Here is a 27984-nt window from a genome sequence, read left to right as displayed (position 1 = left end):
AGGGTTTACAGAGTCCACGGGGAATAAGATGCAACCCAGAAGCTGTATGTAGTCACATTATTATTGAAAGCCATGAAAAAGGATGTTTCAGGACGCTAAGTGCTGAGCAACCACAGTTGGATAGCCACCCTTATGTTTTCAGATCTCCTGATCCCTCAGACATTGTCAGAGGACAACGGAGTCCATCATCATGGAGAACCAGACACATCAACCTTTCCAGATCATTAGAGCAGAGGAACCCCCATTTCAAAGTTTGGAATTCCTTGCAGTTACGAAGTCCTTCCCCATTTCAAAACTTTACAGCTGATGACTTCAGAATTAGCCAGGGTCTTCGAATACCATTCCGTGAAAAGATAGACCCTTGCCTATCAGAATTAGTAGAACCTGCTTATGTGCCACCCGAAGAAATGGATTGTCATTCTTCATCACAAATGCTGCCCCCAGAATCCATGAAAAAGTTTACTACTTCCATCACTTTTGCATCTCACCGACACTCTAAATGCTTTTCAGATTCCTCTGTTCTTAAGGTTGGTGTTACTGAAGGTAGCCAGTGTACTGGAGCATCTGTGGGGGTATTTAATTCTCATTTCACTGAAGAGCAAAATCCTCCCAGAGATCAAGAACAGAAAACCTCTTCCCCTTCATCATTTAAAATTGTTAGTCATACACCAGATAATGCTGTGACTATTTTAGCAGAAAGTAGTAGCCAAAGTAAAAAATTATCTATTGAACATTCTCAGCAAGAAGAAAAACTCTTAGAAAGATCAGATATCAAAGGCAGTGATTCTGAGCCCAGTACCAGTGCAAAGTATAGCAGTGTCAAGGAAGTTCATTTTTCTGATAACCATACCCTCATTAGCGTGAGCAGACCAAGTTCCACACTAGGAGTAAAAGAGAAGACTGTAACTATAACTCCAGATCTTTCTTCGCACATCTTTCTTGAACAAAAAGAGCTCTTTGAACAAAGCAAAGCCCCACATGCAGATCACCATGTGAGAAAATACCATTCTCCCCCTCCTCAACATCAGGATTATGTAGCTCCAAACCTTCCTTGTCGCATTTTTCTTGAACAACGAGAACTCTTTGAACAAAGCAAAGCCCCACATTTAGATCATCAGATGAGAGAAAACGAGTCTCCCTTTCCTCAAGGTCAGGATTGTATAGCTTCAGACCTTCCTTCTTCCATTTTTCTTGAACAACGCCAGCTCTTTGAACAAAGCAAAGCCCCAGATGTAGATCACATGGGAAAATACCATTCCCCCTTTCCTCAAGGTCAGAATTATGTAGTAGAAAAGAATAATCAACATAAGTTTAAATCATACATTTCTAATATGATAAATGTTGAAACCAAGTTTGATTCTGTGGTCTCCCAACAAGTTCCAAGTCAGTGTACATTAGTAACATCTGCATCTACTCCACCCTCAAATAGAAAAGCACTTTCTTGTGTTCGCATAACTCTTTATCCCAAGACTCCTTCCAAGTTGGATAGTGGAACCATAGATAAAGGATTGCATTCATTGGATCCTGCTTCTAAAACAAAGACGAATAGTGAGTTTAACTCTGACCTACAAACTATATCTTCAGGATCATTGGAACCAACCTCCAAATTATTGACCAGTAAATCTGTAGCACAGAATCAAGAATCTTTAGGTTTTCTAGGACTTAAATCTTCACCGGACTTTCAAATTGTACAGTCTCCTCTTCCAGATAGTAATACTGTTTCCCAGGACTTGAAAACCATACCTTTTCAGAATAGCGAGATAGTAACCTCAAGGCAAACACAAGTGAACATTTCAGATTTGGAAGGATATTCCAGTCCAGAAGGGACTCCGGTATCTGCAGATCGGTGAGTCTCATTGATGACAAGCAAGCTGATGGAATTTGTGATAAAGGGTTTTAAATGCTTAAGCAAATGTAAGTTCTTGGGAGAAAGGCAGTATGATTTCTCTTAGGGGAGGTTGTATCTGACTAATCTAGGTCTTGCAAGGCATAAATGCCTAAGTAATAGAAAACATTTGAAAGTAAAGTATGTATAATTTGAAAGGGCTTTTGACCAGACTTGACATCAAGTATTTCAAAACATTGAATTACTCTGAGAAGAGTCTTTGATCATCCATAGTACAATTTACTAATTATTATATTGAAAGTGTGCTGAAGACCAGGCTTTGGGATATGTGCATGAGCTTACTCGCTTGCTTGCTTGTTTGCGTGTGCTTTCTCTCTCCCTTCTCTCTTAGTTTTCATTTCATGATTCTCCTCAAATATTTAGTATGTACAATGAGAAAAAGTAACTTTCCGGTAGAGAATCCTGGCAGACGTCACTTTAGCCAAGTTATCAAGGCTAACATCATTGGTAATGCATATCAATATAATGTGCTCTCTATTGTGATGTCCTACAGTGTATTATAGGGAAGGAAACCTAGTTCAGAGCTAAATGCCTTAGATTTATATGATTCAGCCTAATTTCAAGACTATCATTTATTCACTTTTATATTTTGAATAGAATTATCCTTTGTGTTTCATGTTCTACCTTATAGTTGAGAAGGCAGCATATCATAGTGAAAAGTCCTGGGCTTGGAAAGAAGGAAGGGAAATAATATTTATTCAGCATCTGTATGCGGCAGTCATGGCAGTGAGGGACTTATGTGTTATCTCATTTAATGCTTGTGATAGCTCTAGGAGGGGAGTAGTGGTATCTTTATTTACCCTCTGGAAAACAGTGATGCTGATATTGCTATTTTGTATTTTTATTTATGTGAGAGAATGCTCTTTCTAAGCAACAGAGTGGGCATTCTAGTGTAGTCTTTTTAATTAAAGCAGGAGTTTGCTCACTGCATGGTGGTGTCTCCCCGATCTTGAGTCCTGCTTTCAGCTTTCTGTCAACCTGTCCTCTTGGCCAAGTCACTTACTATCTTGGGCACTCATATGGGGATGATGGTGGAAGGAAAGGCTTGGAAAGCTAAAAGGTCCCTTATAGCTCTAAAAGTTGGTGATTTAGAATTGGATTGGGCCTTAAAAAAGGATCAGTCTCTGCTTTCATTATTATAGTACTGAATTAAAGTTGAATTACTGGAATGAGAGGAAATACTAGATGATTATAAATGTGAACTAAATAATCCATTTGTTCAGAATGTTCTAAATGCCATCTGGCATAGGAGATGTAGATATCATTTTATACTCAATATAATCATCAGCGATAGATATTATTACCTCAATTTATATATTTTAAAAACCTAATACTTTGAGAAGTTAGATGTTTTGCGCAAGATCACATAGCTATTATAAGTGTTAGCGATGGCATTTGAATCTAAGTTTGTCTGACTCCAAAGTTCATAATAATTCAAACTACATATAGACACGTACCTACTCATTTGTATACGTGTGTGTATATATGAATAAAATGTGTGAGTATATGTAGTTTAAAGTATTTTTAAAGCTTTTTATTTTGAGATTTTTTAAAAAAATTTACAGTTACAAAAGTGGTAGAGTTCTTGCATTAATTATTTTTTGCCGTATAACCCATTACCCTGAAATGTAGCAGCTTAAAACAGTAAGTATTACTCCAATGATAGTATGGGTTTCCGTGGGTCAGAAATTTAGGTTAGGCTTAGTTAGGTCTCTTATGAGGTTGCAAACAAGGTATTGCCTGCATCTGTGGTCCCATCTCAAGACTAGACTGAGAGGGTGTGCTTCCAGGCTTGTTCACATGGCTGTTGGCTAGAGCCAACATAAGGCAGCTCAAATATGACAGCTAAACTTCCCTCAGAGTGAGCACAGGAGAGAACAAGAGCGGATGCCCAGGATAAAAGTCAAAGTCTTTGTAACCTAACCTTGTAAGTGATTCTTACCATTTCTGCCACATTCTGTTCGATAGAAAGTGAATCAGTATTTCCAGCTCACCCTCAACAGTTAGAGATACACAAGGGTATGAATTACCAGGAGACAGAGATCATTGGGAAGTATCTTCGAGGTTACCATTATGTCCTTTACCAAATGTTCCCCTAAGTTAACATCTTACAATAACATCATAACCATAAAACATTTTACAAAACTAAGAAATTTATCCTTCATATAAAATTGTAACTAAAATATAGACTGATTTGGATTTCATTTGATTTTTCCACACATGAATGTTTTTTGCTTCAGATCCAACCCAAGATCCCACCTTGCGTTTTAGTTGTCATGTCTCTTTTATTTTCAACAATCTGTGGCAGTCCTTGTTTTTTATGACGTTGACACTTTAAAGAGAATTAGTTATTTTGGAGAAAATTTGATTTCATTTTCTCTGATGTCTCAAGAATAGTTTGAGGTTATGCATTTTCAGTGCATCTCATTAGGGAGCACATTAAGTTGATACGCATTACTGGTGATGTTAACCTTGATCACTTGGCTAAAATGATGTCTACCAAGGTTCTCCACTATACAGTTGCTGTATTTCCTTTGTAAATACTAGATATTTGTGTAGAAACTGGTAAACTATACGGACATCTTGTTTCTGCTTAAAATTTTTATCACTGATTTTAGGATTCTTCACTGTATCTTGCCTGTAGCCATGATCACTGTGGCATTCTAATGCAGTTTTTATACTTCTTTCATTCCTTCTACATGTAATAATTGGAATTTTTCTGTAAGCAAGACCTGTTGTTCCTCCCTCATTTATTTATTCCTTTAGTTATTCATGTATATCAGTGTGGATTCAGGGACATTTATTTCATTCTTTGGATTATAATCCAATACTACTCAAATTACTCAAGGTTAGCTATTGAGAACACTTTCATGTTGGCTTCTATACCCTGCCCTAGCCCTGAAATCAACCATTTCTCCCAAGAACCCATTTCCTTCCTTCCTTTCCTCCTTCCCTTCCCTTTCCTTCCCCAGGATTTTTTATTTTTTCTAGCTTTTTTGAGGTATAATTGACATAAAACATTATATAAGTTTAAGGTATGCAACATGTTGATTTGATACACGTATATATTGCAAAACAGTTACTGCCATAGCATTAGCTAATACCTCTATCCTGTCACTTATTGTGGAGAGAACTGTTTTAAGATCTACTTTCAACAACTTTTTTTAAAAAATTTTTTAAATGTTTTATTTATTTTTGAGAGAGAGAGAGATAGAGACAGCGTGAGCAGGGGAAAGTCAGAGAGAGAGGGAGACACAGAATCCGAAGCAGACTCCAGGCTCTGAGCTAGCTGTCAGTACAGAGCCCGATGCGGGGCTCGAACCCACAAACTGTGAGATCGTCACCTGAGCCAAAGTCGGATGCTTAACCAACTGAGCCACCCAGGCGCCCCTGCTCTCAACAACTTTTAAGTGTATAATACATTATTGTTAGCTGTCATTACAGTGTTATGCATAGATCCTTAGAACGAGTACATCTTCTAATTAGAAGTTTGTGCCCTTTGTCCACAGTCTCCCCATTTCTCTCACCCTCTAGTCCCTGACTGTTTTAGATTCCACATACAAGTGGTATTAGATGTTTTTTGTCTTCCTCTGTCTGACTTACTTCATTTAGCATAGTGCCCTTAATGCCCATCTATGTTGTTGCAAATGACAGGATTTCTTTCTTTCTAATGACTAAGTAATATAATAAATATAAGCATCACATCTTTATTTTTAAATATTTTTATTTTCATTTGAGAGAGAGAGAGTGTGTGTCCATGCGTGCAAGTGGAGGAAGGGCAGAGAGAGAGAGAGAGAGAGAATCAGAGAGAGAGAGAGAATCTTAAGCAGGCTCCATGCCCAGTGTGGAGCTCAACATGGGGCTCTTTCATGACTGAGAGGTTGTGACCTGAACTAAAATCCAGAGTCAAACACTTAACCAACTGAGCCCCTATCACATCTTCTTTATTTATTTATATATTCCATCTTTATTCATTCATCTCTTGATAGACACTTAGGTTGTTTCCATACCTTGGCTATTGTAAATAATGACATGGGAGTGTCATTTTCATTTACTGTTTTACTTACTTTGAATATATACCCATAAATGAGATTGCTGGCTCACATGGTAGTTCTGTTTTTAAGTTTTTGAACAATCTCCATACTGTTTTCCATAGGTGCTATATCAATTTACATTTCTACTACAATTTACATACTACAACCAGTAGTGCACAAGGGTTACCTTCATTCTATATCCTCACCAATATTTACCTCTGTTTTCGATAATGGTCATTCTAACATGGCCATAGCTCATAGTTTTAATTTTCATTTCCTGGATAATTAGTGATGTTGAGCACCTTTTCATGTACCTGTTGGCCTTTTTGTATGCCTTCTTTGGAAAAAAAAAGTTCAATTCCTTTGCCCAATTTTATTTTTTAAGTTTTTATTTGAACTCCAGTTAGTCAACATAGTGCAGTATTATTTTCAGGTGCACAACATAGTGGTGATTCAGACCTCCATACAGTACCTGGTGCTCATTACAAGTGCACTCCCTAACCCCCGTCACCCACTCCCCTAACCATCAGATTGTTCTTTGTAAAGAGTCTGTGTCTTGGTTTGCCTCTCTCTTTTCCCCCTTTGTTCATTTATTTTGCTTCTTAAATTACACATAGGAGTGGTATCATATGTTATTTGTTTTTCTCTAACTAACATATTTTGCCTAGCATAATACTTTTTAGCTCCATCCATGTCAGTTCAAATGGCAAGATCTCATTCTTTGTTTATGGTTGAGTAATACTTCATTGTATGTATATATACCATATGGTCTTTATCTGTTTATCAATTGATGGACACTTGGGCTATTTCCATAATTTGGCTATTGTAGAAAATGCTGCTTTAAATGTCAGGGTACATGTATCCCTTTTAATTAGTATTTTTGTATTTTGGGAGTAAAACTTAGTAGCGCAACTGCTAGATGGTAGGGTAGTTCTGGTTTTCTTTTTGAGGAAACTCCATACTGTTTTCCACAGTGGTTACACCAGTTTGCATTCCCACCATCAGTGTAAGAGGGTTCCCCTTTTTCCACATCCTCGACAGCACCTGTTGTTTCTTGTGTTGTTGACTTTAGCTGTTCTGACAGGTGTGAGGTGATCTCTCATAGTTTTGATTTGCATTTCCCTGATGATAAGTGATGTTGAGCATCTTTCATGTGTTTACCACCTGTATTTCTTCTTTGGAAAAATGTCTATTCATGTCTTCTGCCCATTTTTTAATTGGATTGTGTTTTTGGGTGTCAGCTTGTTTGTTTCTTTGTTATTGAGTTGTATGAGTTCTTTATGTGTTTTGGATATTAATCCCTTATCAGATATATGGTTTGCAAATATTTTCTCCCATTTGTAGGCTTTTTTTTTTTTTTTATTCTTTTGTACAGAAGATGTTTGGTAGATGTAGTCCCACCTTGCTGAATTTTCCTCCTATCACTTGTGCACTTGGTGTCACATTAAGAATGTCATTGCCAAAATGACTGTCAAGGAGTTTTTACCCTATGTTTTTCTCTAGGAATTTTCAGGTTTTATGTTTAAGTTTTTAGTCCATTTCAAGTTAATTTTTGTGAATGGTATAAGATAGGGTCCAATTTCATTTTTCTGCACATGATTATTTGGTTTTCCCAGGACCATTTATTGAAGAGGCTATCTTTTCCTCATTGAGTATTCTTAGATCCCTTGTCAAATATTAGTTGACTGTATTTATTTTTATAAATATTTTTTTTATGCTGTCTATTTTGTTCACTTGTTTGTGTTTCTATTTTAATGTTAATACCATACTTTTTTTTTTTATTATTGTAACTTCATAGTGTAGTTTGAAGTCAGGAAGTGTGTTGCCTCCAATTCTGTTCTTTCTCATAACTTCTTTGGATTTTTTTTCTCTCTGTCTGAAAAATGCCAGTGAGTGTTGATAGGGATTGCATTGATTCTATAGGTGGCTTTGGGTAGTATGTACATTTTGACAGTATTAATTCTTCTGCTACATGAACACAGGACATCTTTCCATTTTTTTTGTATGTCTTCCTTAATTCCTTTCATCAAAGTCTTGTAGTTTTCAGTATACAGATCTTCCACATCCTTGACTAAATTTATTCCTAGGCATTTTATTGGTTTTTATACTGGTGTGAATTTTGATTTTCTTTTTTTCTTTTTCCCCAAATATCTTGTTAGTATATAGAAACACTAGTCATTTGTGGAGTATTTAGAATTTTCTCTATATAAGATTATATCGTCTGCAGACAAAGACAGTGTTTGTCTTTTTTCTCTGATTTGGATGCCTTTTATTTTTCTTTCCTAATTGCTCTGGCTAGTACTTCCAATACTATGTTAAGTAAGACTGATGAGAGTTGGCACCCTTATCTTGTTCCTGATATTAGAGGTAAGAAAGCTTTTAACTTGTTACCACTGAGTATGATACAAGCTAAGGGTTTGCCATATATGACCTTTATTATGTTGAAGTAGGTTTCTTCTGTACCCAATTTGTTGATTATTTTTCTTATGAATGGATGTTGTATTTTGTCAGATGGATTTTCTGCATCTATGGAGATAATAATATGATTTTTATCATTCACTCTGTTAGTGTGGTATATCACATTGATTGATTTGCCTTTGTTGAACTGTCCTTGCCTCCCAGGAATGAATCCTAATTGATCGTAGTGTAGGATTCTTTAAATGTGCTGTTGAATTTGACTTGCTAATATTTTATTGAGAATTTTTGTGTCTGTATTGAGGGATATTGGTCTGTAGTTTTCTTGTAGTGTCTTTGGTTTTGGATTAGAGTAATGCTTACCTTGTAAAATGAATTTGGAAGTCTTCCTTCCTCTTCAATTTTTGAATGAGTTTCAGAAGGATTGGTATTATTTCTTCTTTAGATGTTTGGTAGAATTCACCAATAAAAAATGTCTTGGATTTTCTGTTTGTTTATTTGTTGGTTTGGAGGCTTTTGATTACTAATTGAATCTCCTTCTTCATTATTGGTCTGTTCATGTTTTCTATTCATGATTTGGTCTTAGTAAGTTGTATGTTTCTAGGAATTTATCCATTTTTTCTAAGTTATCCAATTAGTCTCATGATTCGGTGTATTTTTGTGATATCAGCTGTAGTGTCTTGACTCTTTCATTTTTGATTTTATTCATTTGAGCTCTCTTAGTCTGCCTAAAGGCTTTATCAGATTTGCTCTCTTTTTAAAAAAACAGCTCTGAGTTTCATTGATCTTTTCTGTTGTTTTTCTGGACTCTATTTATTTCTTCTCTGATCTTTGTTATTACTTCCTTCTGCAGAGTTTGAGCTAGTTTGTTCTTTTAGATGTAAAGTTAGGTTATTTATTTGGGACCTTCCTTTTTTCTTAATATAGGCATTCATCACTAAAATGAATGAGCACGGGAGGGGCAGAGAGAGGGGAAGAGAGAGAGAATCCCAAGCAGTCTCCACGCTGTCAGCACAGAGCCAGAAACAGACTTGATCCCATGAACCATGAGATCATGACCTGAGCCGAGATCAAGAGTTGGACGCTTAACCGACTGAGCCATCCAGGCACCCTGAGATGTGTTTCCTAATTTCTAATTATATAGGAACTTTCTAATTATTGTTTGTTTCTAGTTAATTCCATTGCAGTCACTGAGATTGTGTTCTGAATGACTTCAGGGTATTTTAACTTATTATAATTGCTTCTTGTTATGGTATATTTTTATTTTAATCAATGCAGTTGAAAGGAATATGTATTCTGCAGTTCCTGTATGTGGTATTTTACATATGTTATGTCAGTTTGGTTCAGTTGATCAGCTGTCATGGTGAAATGTTCATTTTTACTGAATTGTTATCTGCTTTAGCATCTGAGAGTATTATGTTAATATCTCTTCTTTTTTATCCTTAACCATTTGGGAGCAAGTTGTCAACATGCTGCCCATCACTATATCATTTCCTATATAAAAAAACATTTTCCTACATAAACCCAATAAAGCCATGAAATCAAGAAATTAATAACAGTCCTGTATTACAGAACACTATTCAGTTGTTCCCATAAGGATTTTTATAACAAGAGGAGGCAGTTCAAAATCATATGTTGTGGGGCGCCTGGGTGGCTCAGTCGGTTAAGCGTCCGACTTTGGCTCAGGTCATGATCTCACGGTTCGTGGGTTAGAGCCCCGCGTCGGGCTCTGTGCTGATGGCTAGCTCAGAGCCTGGAGCCTATTTCCGGTTCTGTGTCTCCCTCTCTCTCTGACCCTCCCCTGTCCATGCTGTCTCTCTCTCTCTCAGAAATAAATAAAACATAAAAAAAAATTTTTTTTAAATCATATGTTGCATTTAGTTGTCATGACTCTAATTCTTTTCTAGAACATTTCTTTAGTCTTTCCTTCATTTTCTTGACCTTTGTTAAGATTACAGATCATATATTTTGTAGAATGTTCTTCAATTTGGGTTTCTCTGTTGTTTTCCTTGTGATTAGGTTTGGGTTACGTATTTTTGGCAGGAATATGACAGTTGTGACATTCAATTCTCATATCAGATGTTGCATAATTTTCATTTGTCGCATTGCTGACAGTTATACATTAATTACTTAATAAGGTTTTGTCAGCTAGTTTCCTTCCCTGGAAAGTTACTCTTTTCCCCTTTGTAATTAAGTATCTTGTGGAAACTATTATGAAATTATGTAAATATCTCATTCCTTTGCAAGCTTTTAGTTTATTTTATCCATATAGAAGCATGTTTTCTTATTTCATTCAGTGGGTCTTTTTTTTTTTTTAACTTTTTACTTTAAAAATATATAAACTCACAAGAGATTACAAAAATAGTTTAGGGAGTCCCAGGTACCTATCATTCAATGTAATATAGAATGTTAGTACATTATCAAAACCAAGAAATTGACATTGATACAATACAAATAGCTAGACTATAGACCTTCATCTGATATCATCAGTTTTTGCATGCACCTGAGTTTTTTTAATGTACATGTGTATAATTCTGTGAAATTTAATTACATGGATTCACATAACCACTAGCCTAATCAAGATATAGAAGAATTCTGCCATCACAAAAGGAATTCCCTTGTACCTGTCCCTTTGCAATCACACTACTGTGTGCTACCCCCTGCCTTCTTTAACCTCTGCAAAGCAGTGATCTGTTTTTCTACTGTATGCTTTTGTCATTTGGAGAATGTTCTATAAATGGAATCATATAGCGTGTAACCTTTGAGATTAGCTCTCTTTACTCAGCCCAATGACCTAGAGACCCATCTGAGTTGTTGTATATATCAGTATTTCTTTTTATTGCTAAGTAGTATTGAAATGTATGAATATATCACAGTTTATCCTGTAGGACATTTGGTTTTGCCAGTTTTTTACTACTACTGATATAGCTGCTGTAAAATCTATGTACTTATTTTTACATGAACATAAGTTTTAGTTTTCTAGGACCTTGACTCTCAACCAGAGGTGATTTTGGCCCCGAGAAGACATTTGGCAATATCTGAAGACATTTTTATTGTCACAACTAGGAAAGAATTTTCTATTGGCATCAGGACTGCTGATGACAAGATCCTAGAATACACAGGACAGTCCCCATGAAGAATTATATGGTTCAAAATGTCAGCGCCAAGGTGGAGAATCTCTGCTCTAGGATAAATGCCCATGAGTGTGATTGTTGGGTTGTATAATAAGTATATATATATATTTTGTAAGAAACTGCCAAACTATTTTTCATAGTGGTTGTACCATTTTACATTTCTACTAGCAAAGTATGAGGGATCCAGTTTCTCTATACCTTTGTCAGCATTTGGTACTCCCAATAGTTTTTATTTGAGCCATCCGAATAAGTATATGGGGTTTGCGATGTCATTCTAATTTGCATTTCCCTAAGAGGCTAATGATGAACATTTTTTCATGTGCTTATTTTCTATCTGTATATTTTTTTTGATGAAGTTTGTTTAAGTTTTGCCATTTTCTAATTGCACCATTTTGTTTTTTAACTGCTGACTTTAGGGTTTTTATCTATTCTGGATACATATTTTTTGTTAGATATGAGATTTGCAAATATTTTGCATCGTAAGAAACCATATTTTCTTATTGTGTTCAGTGTTACTGTTGTAATTTGTTTTTATTCTGAAAATGTCACTAATTTGATGGCCTGTGGCAGTCCCTTCAGGCAAGCTTCTGTATCCATTTTATATGTTTCTGTTACCTTTTGAATATGTCTTTGCTTTCTGGCACAAGAAGATATTTCAGGCTCATCTTGTACTTTTCCATCCTCTGGAGTTGGCCATTTCTCCAAGGAGCCTGGTTTCTTCTAGTGGAACGTGATATTTAGAAGCCAAGATTTGAGCACTAGGTGTACCTACTGCTGTTGGATTGCTCCCAGCCCTCTCATTACATATGTGCACGTGCACACCCATACATACACACAACACACACACACTGATTTACATTTATTTTTTCTCTATTGAAAACCGTAAGTTCATACCAGTATATTGAGCTCTAAATGAATTTCATTTTACTTTTTTTTGCTTTCTGTATTTGTAACTTCCTTATCCTTATTAGTGAGAAACCTCACTTCTTATATGTTTTATGTCTTTATTTATTTGGTCAGTCCCCCATTATATAATTAATGTCCCATCTCTCATTACATCCTCTTCCCAGCCAGGATTCTGACTCACTACTTGGATTCTACCCTCCATTCAGACTGCCTTTTTGTGTGGTTGTGCTTCTCAACCTGCTTGGGCTTTGATACTCTATGCTAGACTACCACTCAGCATACCCCTTCCCACAATTTGGTCTCTGACTCCTGCCCCACTCCCCATAAGAATGCTCACCCCATTCATATAGATACCTTTCGTACCCACTTTAGACTCTGACTCCCCATGCTAGATTACCTCTTCACATGGGTGTCTTCCTCATCCTAGTTAGGCTTTTGATTTCTCACAATGGGCCTCTCTGCTTGGGTGTTTTTATTCTGTTCAGGATCTGGCTCAAGGTATAGATGCCCTCCTTACCCTGGCTCTAATAACCCTGGCCAGACTACCTTTCCTTACTCTGCTTGACCTCCGACTACCAAACTGGACCACCTTCCATCCCTGGATGACACCCTTCTTCTGTAGGGCATCTGACTTCCCAATCCAAACTGCCTCCCCATGAAGATATTTTCTGTACTCTGCTCCAGACCTTCTACTCTATGTCAAGCTGCCCCACCCTAGAGATACCTGGCTTTCTGTTTGGGATCATCCCATGTGCCAAGCTGGATCTGTCTGTCCATAGAAACTGTCCTCATCCTGATCAGGCTCTGATACTGTATACCAGGCTACACCTCCACAGAGATTCTCTTCTTGCCTTGATTGGCTTATGATATCCTGTGTTAGGCTACTCTTTAATCTGGGCACTCTTCTCACACTGATAATGTTGAAATACCTTACTCTGGGGTGCTGTTGCCTTACCTCATATAGGTGCCTACCTTATTTTGTCCATCTAATGGCTTTAAAATTTAATTGTTCAGGAAAGTTTAATTGTTCAGGAATCAGAAGATAAAAGGAAGAGGAGAATTAAAAAGTTTTTATTTAAATTTTAGTTAAATACAGTGCAGTATTGGTTTCAGTGATTCATCACTTACATATAACACCCAGTGCTCATCACAGCAAGTACCCTCCTTAATGCCCATCACCCATCCAGCCCATCCCCTGCACACCTACCTCAATCAACCCTCAGTTCTCTATCATTAAGAGTCTCTTATGGTTTGTTTCCCCCAATCTCTTTTTCCCCCCTTCTCATATATTCATCTGTTTTATTTTCTTCAATTCCATGTATGAGTGAAATTATATTAGTATTTGCCTTTATCTACCTGACTTATTTCACTTAGCATAATAAACTCTGTCTCCATCCATGATGTTCCAAATGGCAAGATTTCATTCTTTTTTATGGTGGAGTAGTATTCCATTGTATATATATGCCACATCGTCTTTATCCATCATCAGTCGATGGACAGTGGAGCTTTTTCCTTAGTTTGACTATTGTTGATAATGCTGCTGTAAACATTGGGATGCATGTAACCCTTTGAATCTGTATCTTTGTATACTGTGGGTAAATATCTAGTAGTGCATACAGGATTAGAAGGTAGTTCTATTTTTAACTTTTTAAGGCACCTCCATACTGTTGTCCAGAGTGGCTATGTCAGTTCGTATTCCCACTAACAGTGCAAGAGGGTTCCCCTTTCTCTGCATCCTCACCAACATCTCTTATTCTTGTGTTTTTAATTTTAGCCATTCTGACAGGTGTGAGGTGCTATCTCCATGGTTTTGATTTGTATTTCCCTTATGATGAGGGATGTTGGGTATCTTATCATGTGTCTGTTAGTCATCTGGATGGGTTTTTTTTGTGTGTGTTTTGTTTTTTTTGAAAAGTATCTATTTATGTCTTGTGCCCTTTTCTTCACTGGATTAGTTGTTCTTTGGTTGTTGAGTTTGAGATGTTCTTTATAGATTTTGGATATCAACCTTTTATCAGATATGTCATTGCAAATATCTCCTGCCATTCTATCAGTTACCTTTTAGTTTTGTTGATTATTTCCTTTGCTGTGCAGAAGCTTTTTATCTTTATGAAGTCCCAATAGTTGACATTTGCTTTTGTTTCTTTTGCCTTCAGTGATGTTCTAATAAGAAGTTGCTGAGGCCAAGGTCAGAAGTTGCTGCCTGTGTTATCCTCTAGGATTTTGATGGTTTTCTGTCTCACACTTAGGTCTTTCATCCATTTTGAATTTATTTTTGTGTATAGTGCAAGAAAGTGGTCCAGTTTCATTCGTCTGCATGTTGCTATCCAGTTTTCCCAGCACCATTTGTTGAAGGGATTGTCTTTTTTTCCCCTTGGATATTCTTTCCTGCTTCCATGCAGGAAGCATTTCTTGGTTTTCTGTTCTATTCCATTGATCTATGTATCTCGTTTTGTGCATCCTGCTGTCTTAATGACTACAGCTTGGTAATACAGCTTGACGTCTGGAAGTATGATGTCTCCAGCTTTGCTTTGCTTTTTCGGGATTGTTTTAGCTATTTGAGGTCTTTTCTGGTTCCATATAAATTTTAGGATTGTTTGTTCTAGCTCTGTGAAAAATACTGTAATTTGATAAGAGATTGCATTAAATATGTAGATTGCTTTGGGTGATATAGACTTTAAAAATATGTGTTCTTCCAGTCTATGAGCATGGAATGTTTTTCCATTTCTTTGTGTCCTCTTGAATTTCTTTCTCAAGTAAGTAGTTTTCAGATTACAGATTTTTACCTCTTTGGTTTATTCATAGGCATCCTACAGTTTTTAGCATAATTATAAATGGGATTGGTTCCTTGATTTCCTTTCCTGATGCTTTATTATTGTTGTCTAGAAATGCAACCAATTTGTGTGTGTTGATTTTATAGCTTGTGATTTTGCTGAATCCATGTATCAGTTCTAGCTTACATTTCTTTTCTACATTTTTTTAAATTACCATAGGACATTTTTGTTTCTTGTTTATTCCATTTCATGTATATGAAATATAGAACATAGAAGTGTATATGAAAAGCTGCATATGTATGTGTGTATATGTACTTGTATATATTATACACATATACACACAGAGACTTTAAGCACCTTCATTCTTTCCTGTAGTTCTGTACTATGTTGGATTGTTTTATTTGAGCATAAAAAAATTTTTTAGTATTTCCTGAGGTTTGATGGGAATCTGTTCTGTCTTTTGTTTTCTTTTCTTCTTCTTCTTTTTTTAATCTTTATTATTGAGAGAAAGAGTAAGGGAGGAGCAGAGAGGGAGACGCAGAATCCAAAGTAGGCTCCAGGCTCTGAGCTGTCAGCACAGAACCTGATGTGGGGCTCGAACCCACAGACATCAAGATCATGCCCTGAGTTGAAGTCAGACACTTAACTGACTGAGCCACTCAGGTGCCCCTTTTTTGTCTTCATTTGATTCTAAAAATTAGATTCTGATTTTCTGTTGAGATTCCTATTTTTTATTTATTTAATCTCCCATATTTTGATCTCTTAATATACTCACAATCATTTTAAAGTCCTTTCTGCACTAATTCCAGTATCTGAATCCTTTGTAAATATGGTTTTCTGGCTTTTCCTCTCAATTTTTAGTAACTTTTTTTCTGCTTGACAGATTCTGTAATTTTTGATTATGTACTAGATATTGTGATTTAAAACATTGTAAGGACTGAAGATGGTGTTACTTTCCACCAAGAGGTTTTGTCCTCTTTTCTGTTAATCATATAATGGCTGATCACTTCAGTTATGTCAAGAATTTTACTGAGTTAGTAGTGGGATGGAGCTGTAGTTGACATTTGATTTTTCCTGATTTGTGGCCTTCCTTGATTTTTGCTTTCATCCTTACAGATCTTTGATTCTTCAGTAAGTAAATACAGCAAGAAACTCAATTTAGGTGTCTCATATGTTTGAGTTCTTCTCTTTAGACTCCCAGCCCTTACAGATCAGAATATGGCAAATGTAAGGGGATCCCAGCTATGTTGTAGTTAAACTTTCTTTTTTATATTTTTTAATGTTTATTTATTTTCGTATATTATTTTCGAGAGAGAGACAGACAGAGCATGAATGGGAGAGAGGCAAAGAGAAAGGGAGACACAGAATCCAAGGCAGGCTCCAGGCTCTGAGCTTTCAGCACAGAGCCCAACGTGGGGCTCGAACTCGTGAACTGCAAGATCATGACCTAAGCTGAAGTTGGACACCCAACCAACTGAACCACGCAGCTGCCTCAGTAGTTACACTTTCTTAATGGAAATTTGTCTCATAAGAACCCAAGCATTGCAAGTGATTTTACTTTTTCTGGCTCAGCCTCCTTCTTGGGGATGGCAGTTCTGGTTTTTTCCTCTTGAGCCTGGAATGTGTCCTCAGCTTTGAATGTTCTCTCACTCAGACAGTAGTTATTTAGCTTCCTGCCTTATTCAGGTTCAAAATCTGGCAAATGTCTTAAGGAAGAGACCTAATGTTTGTTAAAGACCCCTCTGTCTAGTGGGACTTGGTTGGTTATTAATGCCATGACTACGAAGGAGAATTTACTCTGCTTCTCTGACTCAATTATCCATTCTCCTGTACCATCCTGATACTAAGAAAATATCCTGTTGGGGAAATTGGCTTGGTATTCTGCTAGATTTCACTCCATCATGGTAGCCCATGGGTTCTTCAAAAGCTCTGGTGATTTCTCTTTCCCAGGGGAGTATGTCTGCCTACACTCAGTCCCTGTCCACAATCTCCAAAATCCCCTCTCTAGCACATTAGATTATTGTTTCCTGATTGCTTCTGTAGCTCTCTGGTATCTTTTATCTATGGTTTTGATAATTTATTCAATTTTATTTGCTTGTTGCAAAGGGAAAGATGGTCTGTGGCTGTGTACTGTATTCTACCTGGAAATGGAAGTCCTATTTAGATTACCTTTAATTTCTCTAATTAATAGCTTCCTACTTAGAGGTCTTACATTTTTCATTATACTAGTAGGCATTTGATATTTGTGATCATAATACAGATGGCATATTTTTTAGCTTTTAATTTTATAACTTTTTGATATCAAAAAATGTAATGAATTTTTAAAAATTTCTATCTCCTATCTGGCAACTTTTCTAAAAACTTATTTATATTTTAATGAGTTACATTTAGATTGTTTTAGGTTTTCTGTATACCTGATTATATCAGATATGAACATTGAGAGTATTATTTCTTCTTTTCTTATTTTTGTATATCTCCTTTCTTTCTCCTGACTTACTACTAATGCCATTTATGACCTTTACTAAAGATGAACAGAAATGGTGAGATTTGGCATCTTTATTTTGTTCCTAATCTCACAGTGAACATTTTCTGTGTTTCGCTATAAATAGGATGGTTGCTCTTAAGTTTTTTGTGGTTTGTCTTTGCTATGAGTTTTTATCATACATAATTCTTGAGTTTTATCAAATGCTTTGACTGTATTTATGTGTCATAAACATTTCATTTTCTCCTTTATTTTATTGTTGTGGTGAGTCCTATTGATTGATTTTTGAGCACTAACTCGCCTTACATTCCTGGACTAAACCATCTTGGTATGAATTTGCATACATAAAGCATTTGGTTTTCTAATATTTTACTTAGGATTCTTGCTTGCATATTCATAAAGATGATTGGGTCATTATTTTCTTTTCTCATAATTTTCCACTTCAATTAGTGAATAGTAGGCAAAGGGTAGAAATTCAAGGGTTCTTCTGTTTTATAAAACATTATTCCTCTACTTAATATAATGTTAATAATACATTATTATTCTATTTTTTAAGAATAACTTTATCTTTGAGTAATTTTATTTTTTGTTTTTTTTTTTTAAACTTTATTTCTTTTGAGAATGAGAGAAAGCATGAGTGGGGGAGGGGCAGAAGGAGAGGGAGATAGAATCCCAAGCAGGTTCTGCACTATCAGTGCAAAGCTAATGCAGGGCTGCATCTCAGGAACTGTGAGATCATGACCTGAGCTGAAATCAAGAGTCGGATGCCTACCAGACTGAGCCACCCATGTGCCCCTTGATCTAAAAGTATTTTAGGGGGTGCCTGGGTGGCTCAGTCTGTTAAACGTCAACTTCAGCTCAGGTCATGATCTCACAGTTCGGGGGTTCAAGCCCCATGTCAGTCTCTGTGCTGATAGCTTGGAGTCTGGGGACTGCTTCAGATTCTGAGTCTCCCTCTCTCTCTGACCCTCACTTGCTTACACTCTGTCTCTCTCTCTCAAAAATAAATAAACATTAAAAAATAAATAAAAGTACTTTAGATCTACAGAAAAGATAGAGACATAATCGAGTTCCCTATACCCATCTGCCAGCTTTTCCTATTAGCATTCTAGATTACCATAATGAACATTTGTTAAAATTAAGAAGGCAACATTTGTATGTTACCGTTAACTACACTCCCAACTTCATTTATATTTCACATTTTTTCCATTAATGACCCTTTTTTTTGGTTCCAGGAAACTGTGCAGCAGTTACAGTTCCCTTTAGATAGTTGTCATGTCTCTTTAGTCTTCTCTTTTCAATGACAGTTTCTCATTCCTTCCTTTTTTTCATGATTTTGACAGTTTTGAGGAATATTGGTTAGATACTTTCAAGAACGTCCGTCAGCCTGGGATTGACATGTTTTTCGCATTATTAGACTGGAATTAGGGGTTTTGACAAAGAATACCAGAAAAAGGAAATACCCATCATTTCACATCATAGCAGAGAGAATGTGACATCTACATGACAACATTGGTGATATGAACCTTCATCACCATGGTGTTGGCTAGGTTTCCACACTATAAAGTTACTATTTATCCCTTTTTATAATTCTGTTCTTTGGAATCCAGTTGCTTAATCCAGCCCATACTCAAGGGAAAAGGGAGAGATTAATTTTCACCTCCTTGGATGGGGAGGTATCTGCATATATTATTTGGAATTCTGTAAATAAGATTTATCTCCTTTCATTTTTCATTTATTCAATAATTTCTTTATTCTCTTTTAATATTAATTCTCTAAAATCATAATACATAATTACAATTTTGAAAATCTCTGGTGCCCCCACTGACATATAAACTTCTTGATGTAAGTCATTATTTCTTGTTCATTTTTATACCCTCTATGCATTTAATTTATGGTGGACTTCTAGTAATTTCTAGTATTTAAGATGGCAGAGAGTACTGTAGAAATAACCATTTGAGGTTGATTTATCTCCACAAAATATTCCTTAGCCACCTTTGGAAAGAGATTACAGTATTTGATAAGCCATGGATATGACCTGTTGTGTCTTTTCTCTTTTTTGTTCAGACCATCAGAGGAGATTAAGACCCCATTTTCTCCCTTTTCTGGAAAACTATCATCTGATGCAGTCACTCAGATAACAACAGAAAGTCCAGGAAAAACCCTATTTTCATCTGAAATTTTTATTAATCCTGAAGATCGTGGATTTGAATTTCCAGAGCCCAGTACCCAGAAGTTAGACAAGGTTCCTGCCAAGTTTGTTTCCTCATCTTCAGTCCAACAGATTCCTTATCCTCGTGTCACAGATGGTAAGAGAATGTGATTACATTTTAGGTCACAGTACCAACTTTTATATGCAGTGATCTCGGGAATTTGTGAAGGGGTCTTTCTAGTCAGAAAACCTAATTTTCATTTTACATATAATTATGATCCACATGATTCTATCCACCCTTTACATGGCTATGAAGAGAATGTGATTATGTTTTTGCCTTAATTTCTAGTGGAGTTACAACTTCTGTGGAACTTAGGGTGCCTGGGTGGCCCAGTTGGTAAAGTTTCCGACTCTCTCTATCAGTTCAGGTCATGATCTCATGGTTGAGTTCGAGCCTGGTATTGGGCTCTGTGTGGCAGTGAAGACCTGGCTTGGGATTCTCTCTCTCCCTCTCTCTCTGCCCCTCCCCCCCCAAAATAAATAAACTTAAAAAAAAAAATAAACAACTTATGTGGAACTCATGCAGTTTGTGATTACCATATTTTTATCTCATGATACTTCTAATAATGCAGGTAGTTCATAAAAACTTAAAAACTATGGAAGTATAGTTTCAGGCTGGCAGGTGAATTATTGGCATTTTGTATTATATTAAAAGTTACATATAATACAATGTTAAATAGATACAAAAATATATAATAGTACAAATACAATACCAGTCTGTTTCTTGCTTATTAAATAATGACCAAGGACCCAGGTTGACTGTGGTTCTGCTGTCTTTAAAACACGGAACTCGGGGTGGCTCAGTTGGTGTAGCGTCCAACTTCGGTTCAGGTCATGATCTCACGGTTCGTGGGTTCAAGCCCTGCGTCAGGCTCTGTGCTGAAAGCTAGTTCAGAGCCTGGAGGCTGCTTCAGATTCTGTATCTCTCTCTGACCCTCCCCTGCTCACGCTGTCTGTCTGTCTGTCTGTCTGTCTGTCTCTCTCTCAGAAAAAAGAAAAAAAAATCATTAAAACACAGAACCCACAATTACCCACCACAGTCAGCTAGAAGGGACAGAAGAAGCATAGAGAAGCACATGTGGAGGCACCTGCATGGCTCAGTTGGTTGACCATCCAACTCGATTTTGGCTCAGGTCATGCTCTTAACGGTGTGTGGGTTCAAGCCTTCTGTTAGTCTCTGCACTGACAGCATGGAGCCTGCTTGGATTCTCTTACTCCCTCTTTCTCTGCCCCTCCTCCACTCTCTTTCTCTTTCACAATAAATAAATAAACTTGAAAAAAAGAGAGAGAGAGAAGCACATTTGCTAGGCCTAGAAGTGGCTCAGATCATTTTCTCTTAGCTAGGAATAGTTACAGCTGTATTTTTCAGGATGTGGAGTGGATTTTGATGAACAACTCGCAGTCTCTGCAAGATCTGCATTTAGAGTGTTCATATTGCTGTTGTCACAGTGATATTTAATTAGTGCTTATAGTGTATAGCATTCAAATTAGTGTCTTTTTTTTTTCAAACCAATAACAGGAAAATTAACAATTAAGTTTCCGTTCTTCTCTCAGATGAGAGTGGGATCTTGAAGTTACTCATTTTAAAGTATTTAATAGTTAGCACAGGTCTACTCAAAATATTATTTAAAATTTTTGAAACCTTATGCAAAAAGGTTATCCATCTGTAGATAAAGATGGGATATACCTAAATATATAAAGAAAATTTCTTGGTTCAGCATTTAACTTTCACTGAATTTAATTTAAACAAATACGTTTATATGTTAAGAGGATTATACTTACACATTTTTGTTTAAAAAAATATGCTCCCAAAATCTATAGTTTAATAAATATCACAAAGAACATCTTTATATCAGTTACCAGCTGCTACAGTGATGCTGTTAAACAACCTCAAAAAATCTCAGTGCTTTATCACAACAAACATTTGCTTTTATCACTCATGGGCTTTGTGGGTCAATTGGAGTTTGGTTTCAGACTAAAGAAATGGTTTGGTTCTGTTCCATATGCCTTGTTCAGAAATCCAGACTAATGGGACAATAGGTACCTTGGGTTATGCTGTTCTCATGGTGGTGGCAAAAGCACAAGAAGGGAGACCCAACTGTGAAAGTGTGTTTTAAACCTGTGCTCCCATCAAATGCATCCATTTATACAGAGACCATAATTTATGGTTTTACCTTTGTATACAGGACCTGGAAGGATTCCTTTAAAAAATTAATATTATTGGTTTACTAGTAGAATATTACGTTTGATACTGTGGATTTAGAAGTAAAATTTTGTGGGGGTTTTTGGTTTGAAAACATTTTAAATTTCAAAGAATCGTATGTTAAACAATGACTATGTGGTCACTATTTTGAATTTAAAAATTCAGTATAATATACTATATGTCTATATTTGGTTCTATTTTCAAATTTTTTGAAGAAATTTATTTTATAGTTGAACTTTCTTCTTTACTCTTACCCAGTCTTTATTCTTTCCCAACAGCAACCATTATTTGGTGTGTAGTCACTTCTTCCCTTCTAGGCAGGTAGCACAAAGTAACCTTAACACTGTTGCATCCCAACAACAGTTGGGATAATAAAATTATCAACAACAGTTGATAATAAAATTGTCACGAATTTTGAAAAGACATTTATTGGCCTCAGAATTTTCCATCTCCACATGAGAGCCATGTTTGCTCTGGGTCCATTGTAATTCTGCCCAATTGTTTTTTGCAGCCTTTCAACTAAATAGAACTTTAACCACTACTACCAAACTTTGTATACACTGGTAGAGGAAGAAAATTAAATAAAGAAAATTAATAAATCAGTATTCTGACAAGAATTAAAACAGCAATGACCAGATAGAAGTGAAGGCTACAGCATAATTTTCCTGCTGTTTAAATTTTTCCCTTCTCTATACATTGCTTGACTTCAGAGAAACAAAAGCAGGTATAAAGAAAACTAAATCTCCTCTACAGTAATCAAATTATTACATTGGCACAGATAATTTAGAAAACATTTTTGTAATTAGTGTTTTTAAAAACAAACTTTATAAATGGTATAACGTTTCACTCTATAATGAGAGAAGTTAGCTGATACGGGGTAGCAGGGGAGAAATGGGTTTGCAATAAACAGGAAAACCTTTATTCACAGAATTCTTTATAATTGAAAATTTAACTCAGCTTAAATTTTCAGCATTAGGAGAAAGGATACATACATTTAATTTGTGGTATAGCCATTTAAAATGTAAAGGCAGGAAATAAAATTAATGTTTTATTATAAATGCTGAGTAGAAACACTGAATTCCAAATTTTGCATACTGTATGCAAACAACTGTGTAAACACATAAAACAGAGAAAGGACACATAGGAAGTAGATTAAAATGGTAATAATAGTTATCTCTGAGTGGTAGGACTTTGTCTTTTTTACTTTTATGTATTTACTTTTTTAAAAAATGTGTTAAATATATTGAATTGGAGGTAATTAGCATGTCTACATTATTGACTATTTTAATTCATAGGCAATTCATAAGCATTATTGACTAATTTAATTCATATATCCATTCATCTGTTGTTTTTAATTTTACTCATCAGTATTTTACAGTTTTAAGTGAAAAAATCCTTCTTTATTTACATATTTATTCACTAGATATTTGATGTCATATTTTTGTTTCATGACACTGTATATAGTATTTTCTCCTATATGGTTTTGCTGGTGTATAGAAATACAATTGTGATTTTTACACTAATGTGTACAGTGACTGTGCTAATAAACTCACTATTATTCCTACTATTTTATATTTTATGGCAATAAACACATGAAAAGATTCTAGACGTAATTACTGGGGAAATGGAAATGTTTACCATAATGATGTGCCACTGCATGCCCCACCAAATTGCTAAAATTAACTAACAACAACCAAAACTATACCAATTTTTATGTATTTTCTTAAAATTGGGAATTTATATTTCTATAATAGAAACTTATTTTGAAAAAAAGAAACTTTATTTTGAAGATCTTTCACATAGAAGTGAATTAGACTTATTTTCTATGACTCTGGGGGACAGAATAAGACCATAAGACCAGTAATAATTTAGGATTCAGTATAAGATCAAGTGGTTTTTAGTTAGAGCCATCTGTACATGGACTAGATTGCTAAAAGACTCCTCTCAGTGAAACCTACCCCTACCACCGTATTTAAACTGCGTCTTGCCCTGGTTTCCCCAGTAGTCCTACTAATAACCGTCAGCATTTTCTAATTGCCTTTTTCTTGTAACATAATTTATTAAAATATTAAATAATTATTTAATATGTTAATTCATTACTGTATATCTCCTTCCTTTAGAATGCTAGCTTTTCTTGAAGACAGATTTTTTTTTAGTTCATATATCCCAAGAATCCTTTTTTTAAAGTTTATTTATTTGTCTGCTTGTTTAGCTATTTATTTTTAAAGAGAGAGAGCACAAGCGGTGGGGAGGGTATGGGTGGAAGAGAGAGAGAATCTTAAGCAGGCTGCATGCTCTGCATGGAGCCCAATGTGAGACTTGATCCTATGACCCTGGGATCATGATCTGAGCCAAAATCAAGAATTGCCCACTCAACCAACCGAGCCACCCAGGCACTCCTAAAGTTTATTTATTTAAGTCATCTCTGCACCTAGTATGGAGCTCAAACTTACAACCCCAAGATCAAGAGTTTCACACTCTTCCGACTGAGCCAGCCAGGTGCTCTGATATATCCCAAAAATCTTGTACACTGCATGGCACATTAAAGCCACTCAATGTTTGTTCAATGAATTTTAATAAATGTTCTTATTAATTGTTCTCATCTTTATCTCCTTAGCTCAGCCTTCACTGTTGCCATATAAGCCTCCTGGTAGTACCAGGATGTACTATGTTCCACAATTAGGAAAAATTCCTTCATCTCTGGATGCCACATCAGATACCACCATTGAGAGTTCTCACTCAGGTAATCTGCATAAATTATTCAAATTTTCATTTTTTGAAATTGTATTTGTGATTTAGCTGGTTAATTCTGGAATAACATGTGAAAGCTCAATGATATTTAATCGTTTAATCGAATATAGAGCTTTTCATCAGTCAGTCTCTGGTTCAGAAAAGTAAGTTATTTGGGGCATCTGGGTGGCTCAGTCGGTTAAATGACTGACTTCGGCTCAGGTCATGATCTCATGGTTTGAGAGTTTGAGACCTGCATCAGGCTCTGTGCTGACAGCTCAGAGCCTAGAGCCTGCTTCAGATTCTGTGCCTCCCTCTCTCTCTGCCCCTCCCTTGCTTGTGCTCTGTCTCTCTCTTCTCTCTCTCTCTCTCTCTCTCAGAATTAATAAATGTTAAAAAAAAAAAGTAAATAAGTTATTTGGCAAGCTGTATTTAATGAAGAAAATTGTATGGATAATTGTTTGTTTGGTTTAGTAGACTCAGACAAGTTTCCAAGTTTTCTCTGTTCTCAGTGCCTTTCGTGTTTTGGTGATATTTTTTTCTCATTCTTATATGGAATGCATCTCAATACAAGAAGTATCTTTTCAAACAGCTATAAGTTTATTAGGACATAAATATTTACTGTTTTGATCTAGCAACTTAATAAAAATATTAGGTATTTCCTTTTGGTTTTGGGTTTTGAAAGAAAGTATCTTACTTTGTTGATACATAACCACAGTCATTTACTAATGAGATAGGTGCAGCTATTTGTATAGCTCTCAAACCTTGATATGAAATTGGACACAATTACAGTTATTTGCTGCTTGTACTAAAGAAACTCAAAAATCTAGCTTTGCAAAGATAAAAACATTGAAAAGAATATTACATTTTCTAATATTGAAATTTAAAACTTTTTAAAAATGTTTATTTGTTTTGAGAGAGAGAGAGAGAGAGAGAGAGAGCGCATGAGCAGGGGAGGGGCAGAGAAAGAGGGAGAGAAAGAAAAAATCCCATACAGGCTCCACAGTACCAGTGTAAAGCCCGATGCGGGGCTCAAACCCACGAACTGTGAGATCGTGACCTGATCCAAAATTAGGAGGCAGATGCTTAACCAACTGAGCCACTCAGACACCCCTAACATTGAAAATTTAAAGTACTTTGAGCTAGTAGTTTATGTAGTGTCACTAGATATCAGTTATCAATGTTGTTTCAGTAGAGTTTTTAAATATCCCACAGCACCCCTATGAGATCACCACAGGCAAACTGCAGATTTAGAAGATGAGTAGCACCCCATACAGGAACTCAATAAATATTTCCGCTGGGAATTTTAAGATAAGGATAATGGGGTGCCTGGGTAGCTCAGTTGGTTAAGCATCCGACTTCGGCTCAGGTCATGATCTCATGGTTTGTGGGTTCGAGCCCCGCATCGGGTTCTGTGCTGACAGCCCAGAGCCTGGAGCCTGTTTCAGATTCTGTACCTCCCTCTCTCTCTACCCCTCCCTTGCGCACACTCTGTCTCAAAAATAAATAAACATTAAAAAATTTTTAAAAAGGATACTGAGTTGGTGTGGTGTAGGGTTTGTATTAATGGGATAACATTTTAAGATGACTTGGTTCAGATTAGATACAAATTTTTTTTTCATAATTTGTCAATAGACATCTTTATATGTGTAGGAATTATACATGACAAATTTTCCCTAGTCTTAGCCGTATTTTTTGGTCAACTTTAAGAGGACTAAACAAATATCTAATGGTAACTAAGTTAAAGCAAACTGGTATAACTGCTTCTAATTTCCCACTATGATGCTACTGAAAAAAAAAGACCAACAAAAATGCTCATATTACCAAATGTTACGACGATTAATCATTAAGCCTATAACCAGAAGCTGGAAGAAATTTCCACTGTATGCCGGCCATGACACTTGGGACACCTGGGTGGCTCAGTCAGTTTAGGATTTCACTCTTGATTTCAGCTTGGGTAATGATCCCAGAGAAGTGGGACTGAATCCTGCATCAGGCTATGTGCTGAGCATGGAGCCTGCTTTAGATTCTCTCTATACCCCCTCCCCCGTCCTTCTCCCCTGCTCGTGCACTCTCTTTCTAAAATGAAAAACAATCATAAAAAAATAAATATTTTAAAAAATAAATAAAAACCCTTATTCCTCTAGGGTTAGGAATAAGACAGGGTTGTCCACTCTCACCACTTACATTCAACATACTACTGGAAGTCCTAGCCACACCGTCAGACAACTAAAAGAAATAAAAGGCATCCAGATCACCAGGGAAGAAGGAAAACTTTCACTATTTGCAGATGATGTGATACTATATACAGAAAACCCAAAAGACGCCACCAAAAAACTGCTAGAACTGATAAATGAATTCAGTAAGGTTACAGGATACAAAATTAACATACAGAAATCTGCTGCATTTCTATACACCAATAATTAAGCAGCAGAAAGAAATTAAGGAATCAGTCTCATTTACAGTTGCACAAAAAATGATAGGATACCTAGGAATAAACCTAACCAAAGAGATGAAAGACCTGTACTCTGAAAAATATAAAATACTGATGAAAGAAATTAAAGATGACACAAAGAAGTGGAAAGACATTCCATGCCCCTCGATTAGAAGAACAGATATTGTTAAAATATCTATACTACCCAAAGAATCTACACATTTAATGCAATCCTTATGAAAATACCAGCGGTTTTCACAAAGCTTGAACAAACCATCCTAAAATTTATATGGAACCATAAAAGACCCCGAATAGCCAAAGCAGTCTTGAAAAAAAAAATAAAGCTGGTGACATCACATTTCCAGACTTTAAATTATATTACAAAGTGATAGTAATCAAAACAATATGGTCCTAGCACAAAAATAGACACATAGATCAATGGAACAGAATAGAAAACCCAGAAATGAACCCATAATTATATGGTCAGTTAATCTTTGACAAAGCAGGAAAGAATATCCAATGGAAAAAAGATAGTCTTTTCAACAAATGATGTTGTGAAAACTGGACAGCAGACAAAAGAATGAAACTGGACCACCTTCTTACACCATACACAAAAATAAATTCAAAATAGATTATTGAACCATAAAAATCCTAGACAAGAATACAAGCAGCAACTTCTTTGACTTCAGCTATAGCACTTTCTTTCTAGATATGTCTCCTGAGACAAGGAAAACAAAATAAAAAATAAACTATT

The 27984-nt window shown here is 35.9% G+C and overlaps 1 protein-coding gene across 2 annotated transcripts in view; it reads left to right on the top strand.

Annotated features, from left to right (window-relative positions):
- Window positions 1–27984, top strand: part of ALMS1 (ALMS1 centrosome and basal body associated protein) — a 193603-nt gene that overhangs the window by 90630 nt on the left and 74989 nt on the right. For both annotated transcript variants that reach the window (XM_077766284.1, XM_077766283.1), the window contains exons 9-11: window positions 3–1846; window positions 19719–19960; window positions 24684–24809. In XM_077766284.1, coding sequence (XP_077622410.1) covers window positions 3–1846; window positions 19719–19960; window positions 24684–24809 — 2212 coding nt within the window. The remainder of the gene's footprint in view (window positions 1–2; window positions 1847–19718; window positions 19961–24683; window positions 24810–27984) is intronic.

The sequence above is a fragment of the Crocuta crocuta genome, unplaced genomic scaffold (assembly GCF_008692635.1).
Source record: "Crocuta crocuta isolate KB4526 unplaced genomic scaffold, BGI_CrCroc_1.0 scaffold113, whole genome shotgun sequence".
Lineage (NCBI taxonomy): Eukaryota > Metazoa > Chordata > Mammalia > Carnivora > Hyaenidae > Crocuta > Crocuta crocuta.
This window is presented reverse-complemented; position numbering and strand designations above follow the sequence as displayed.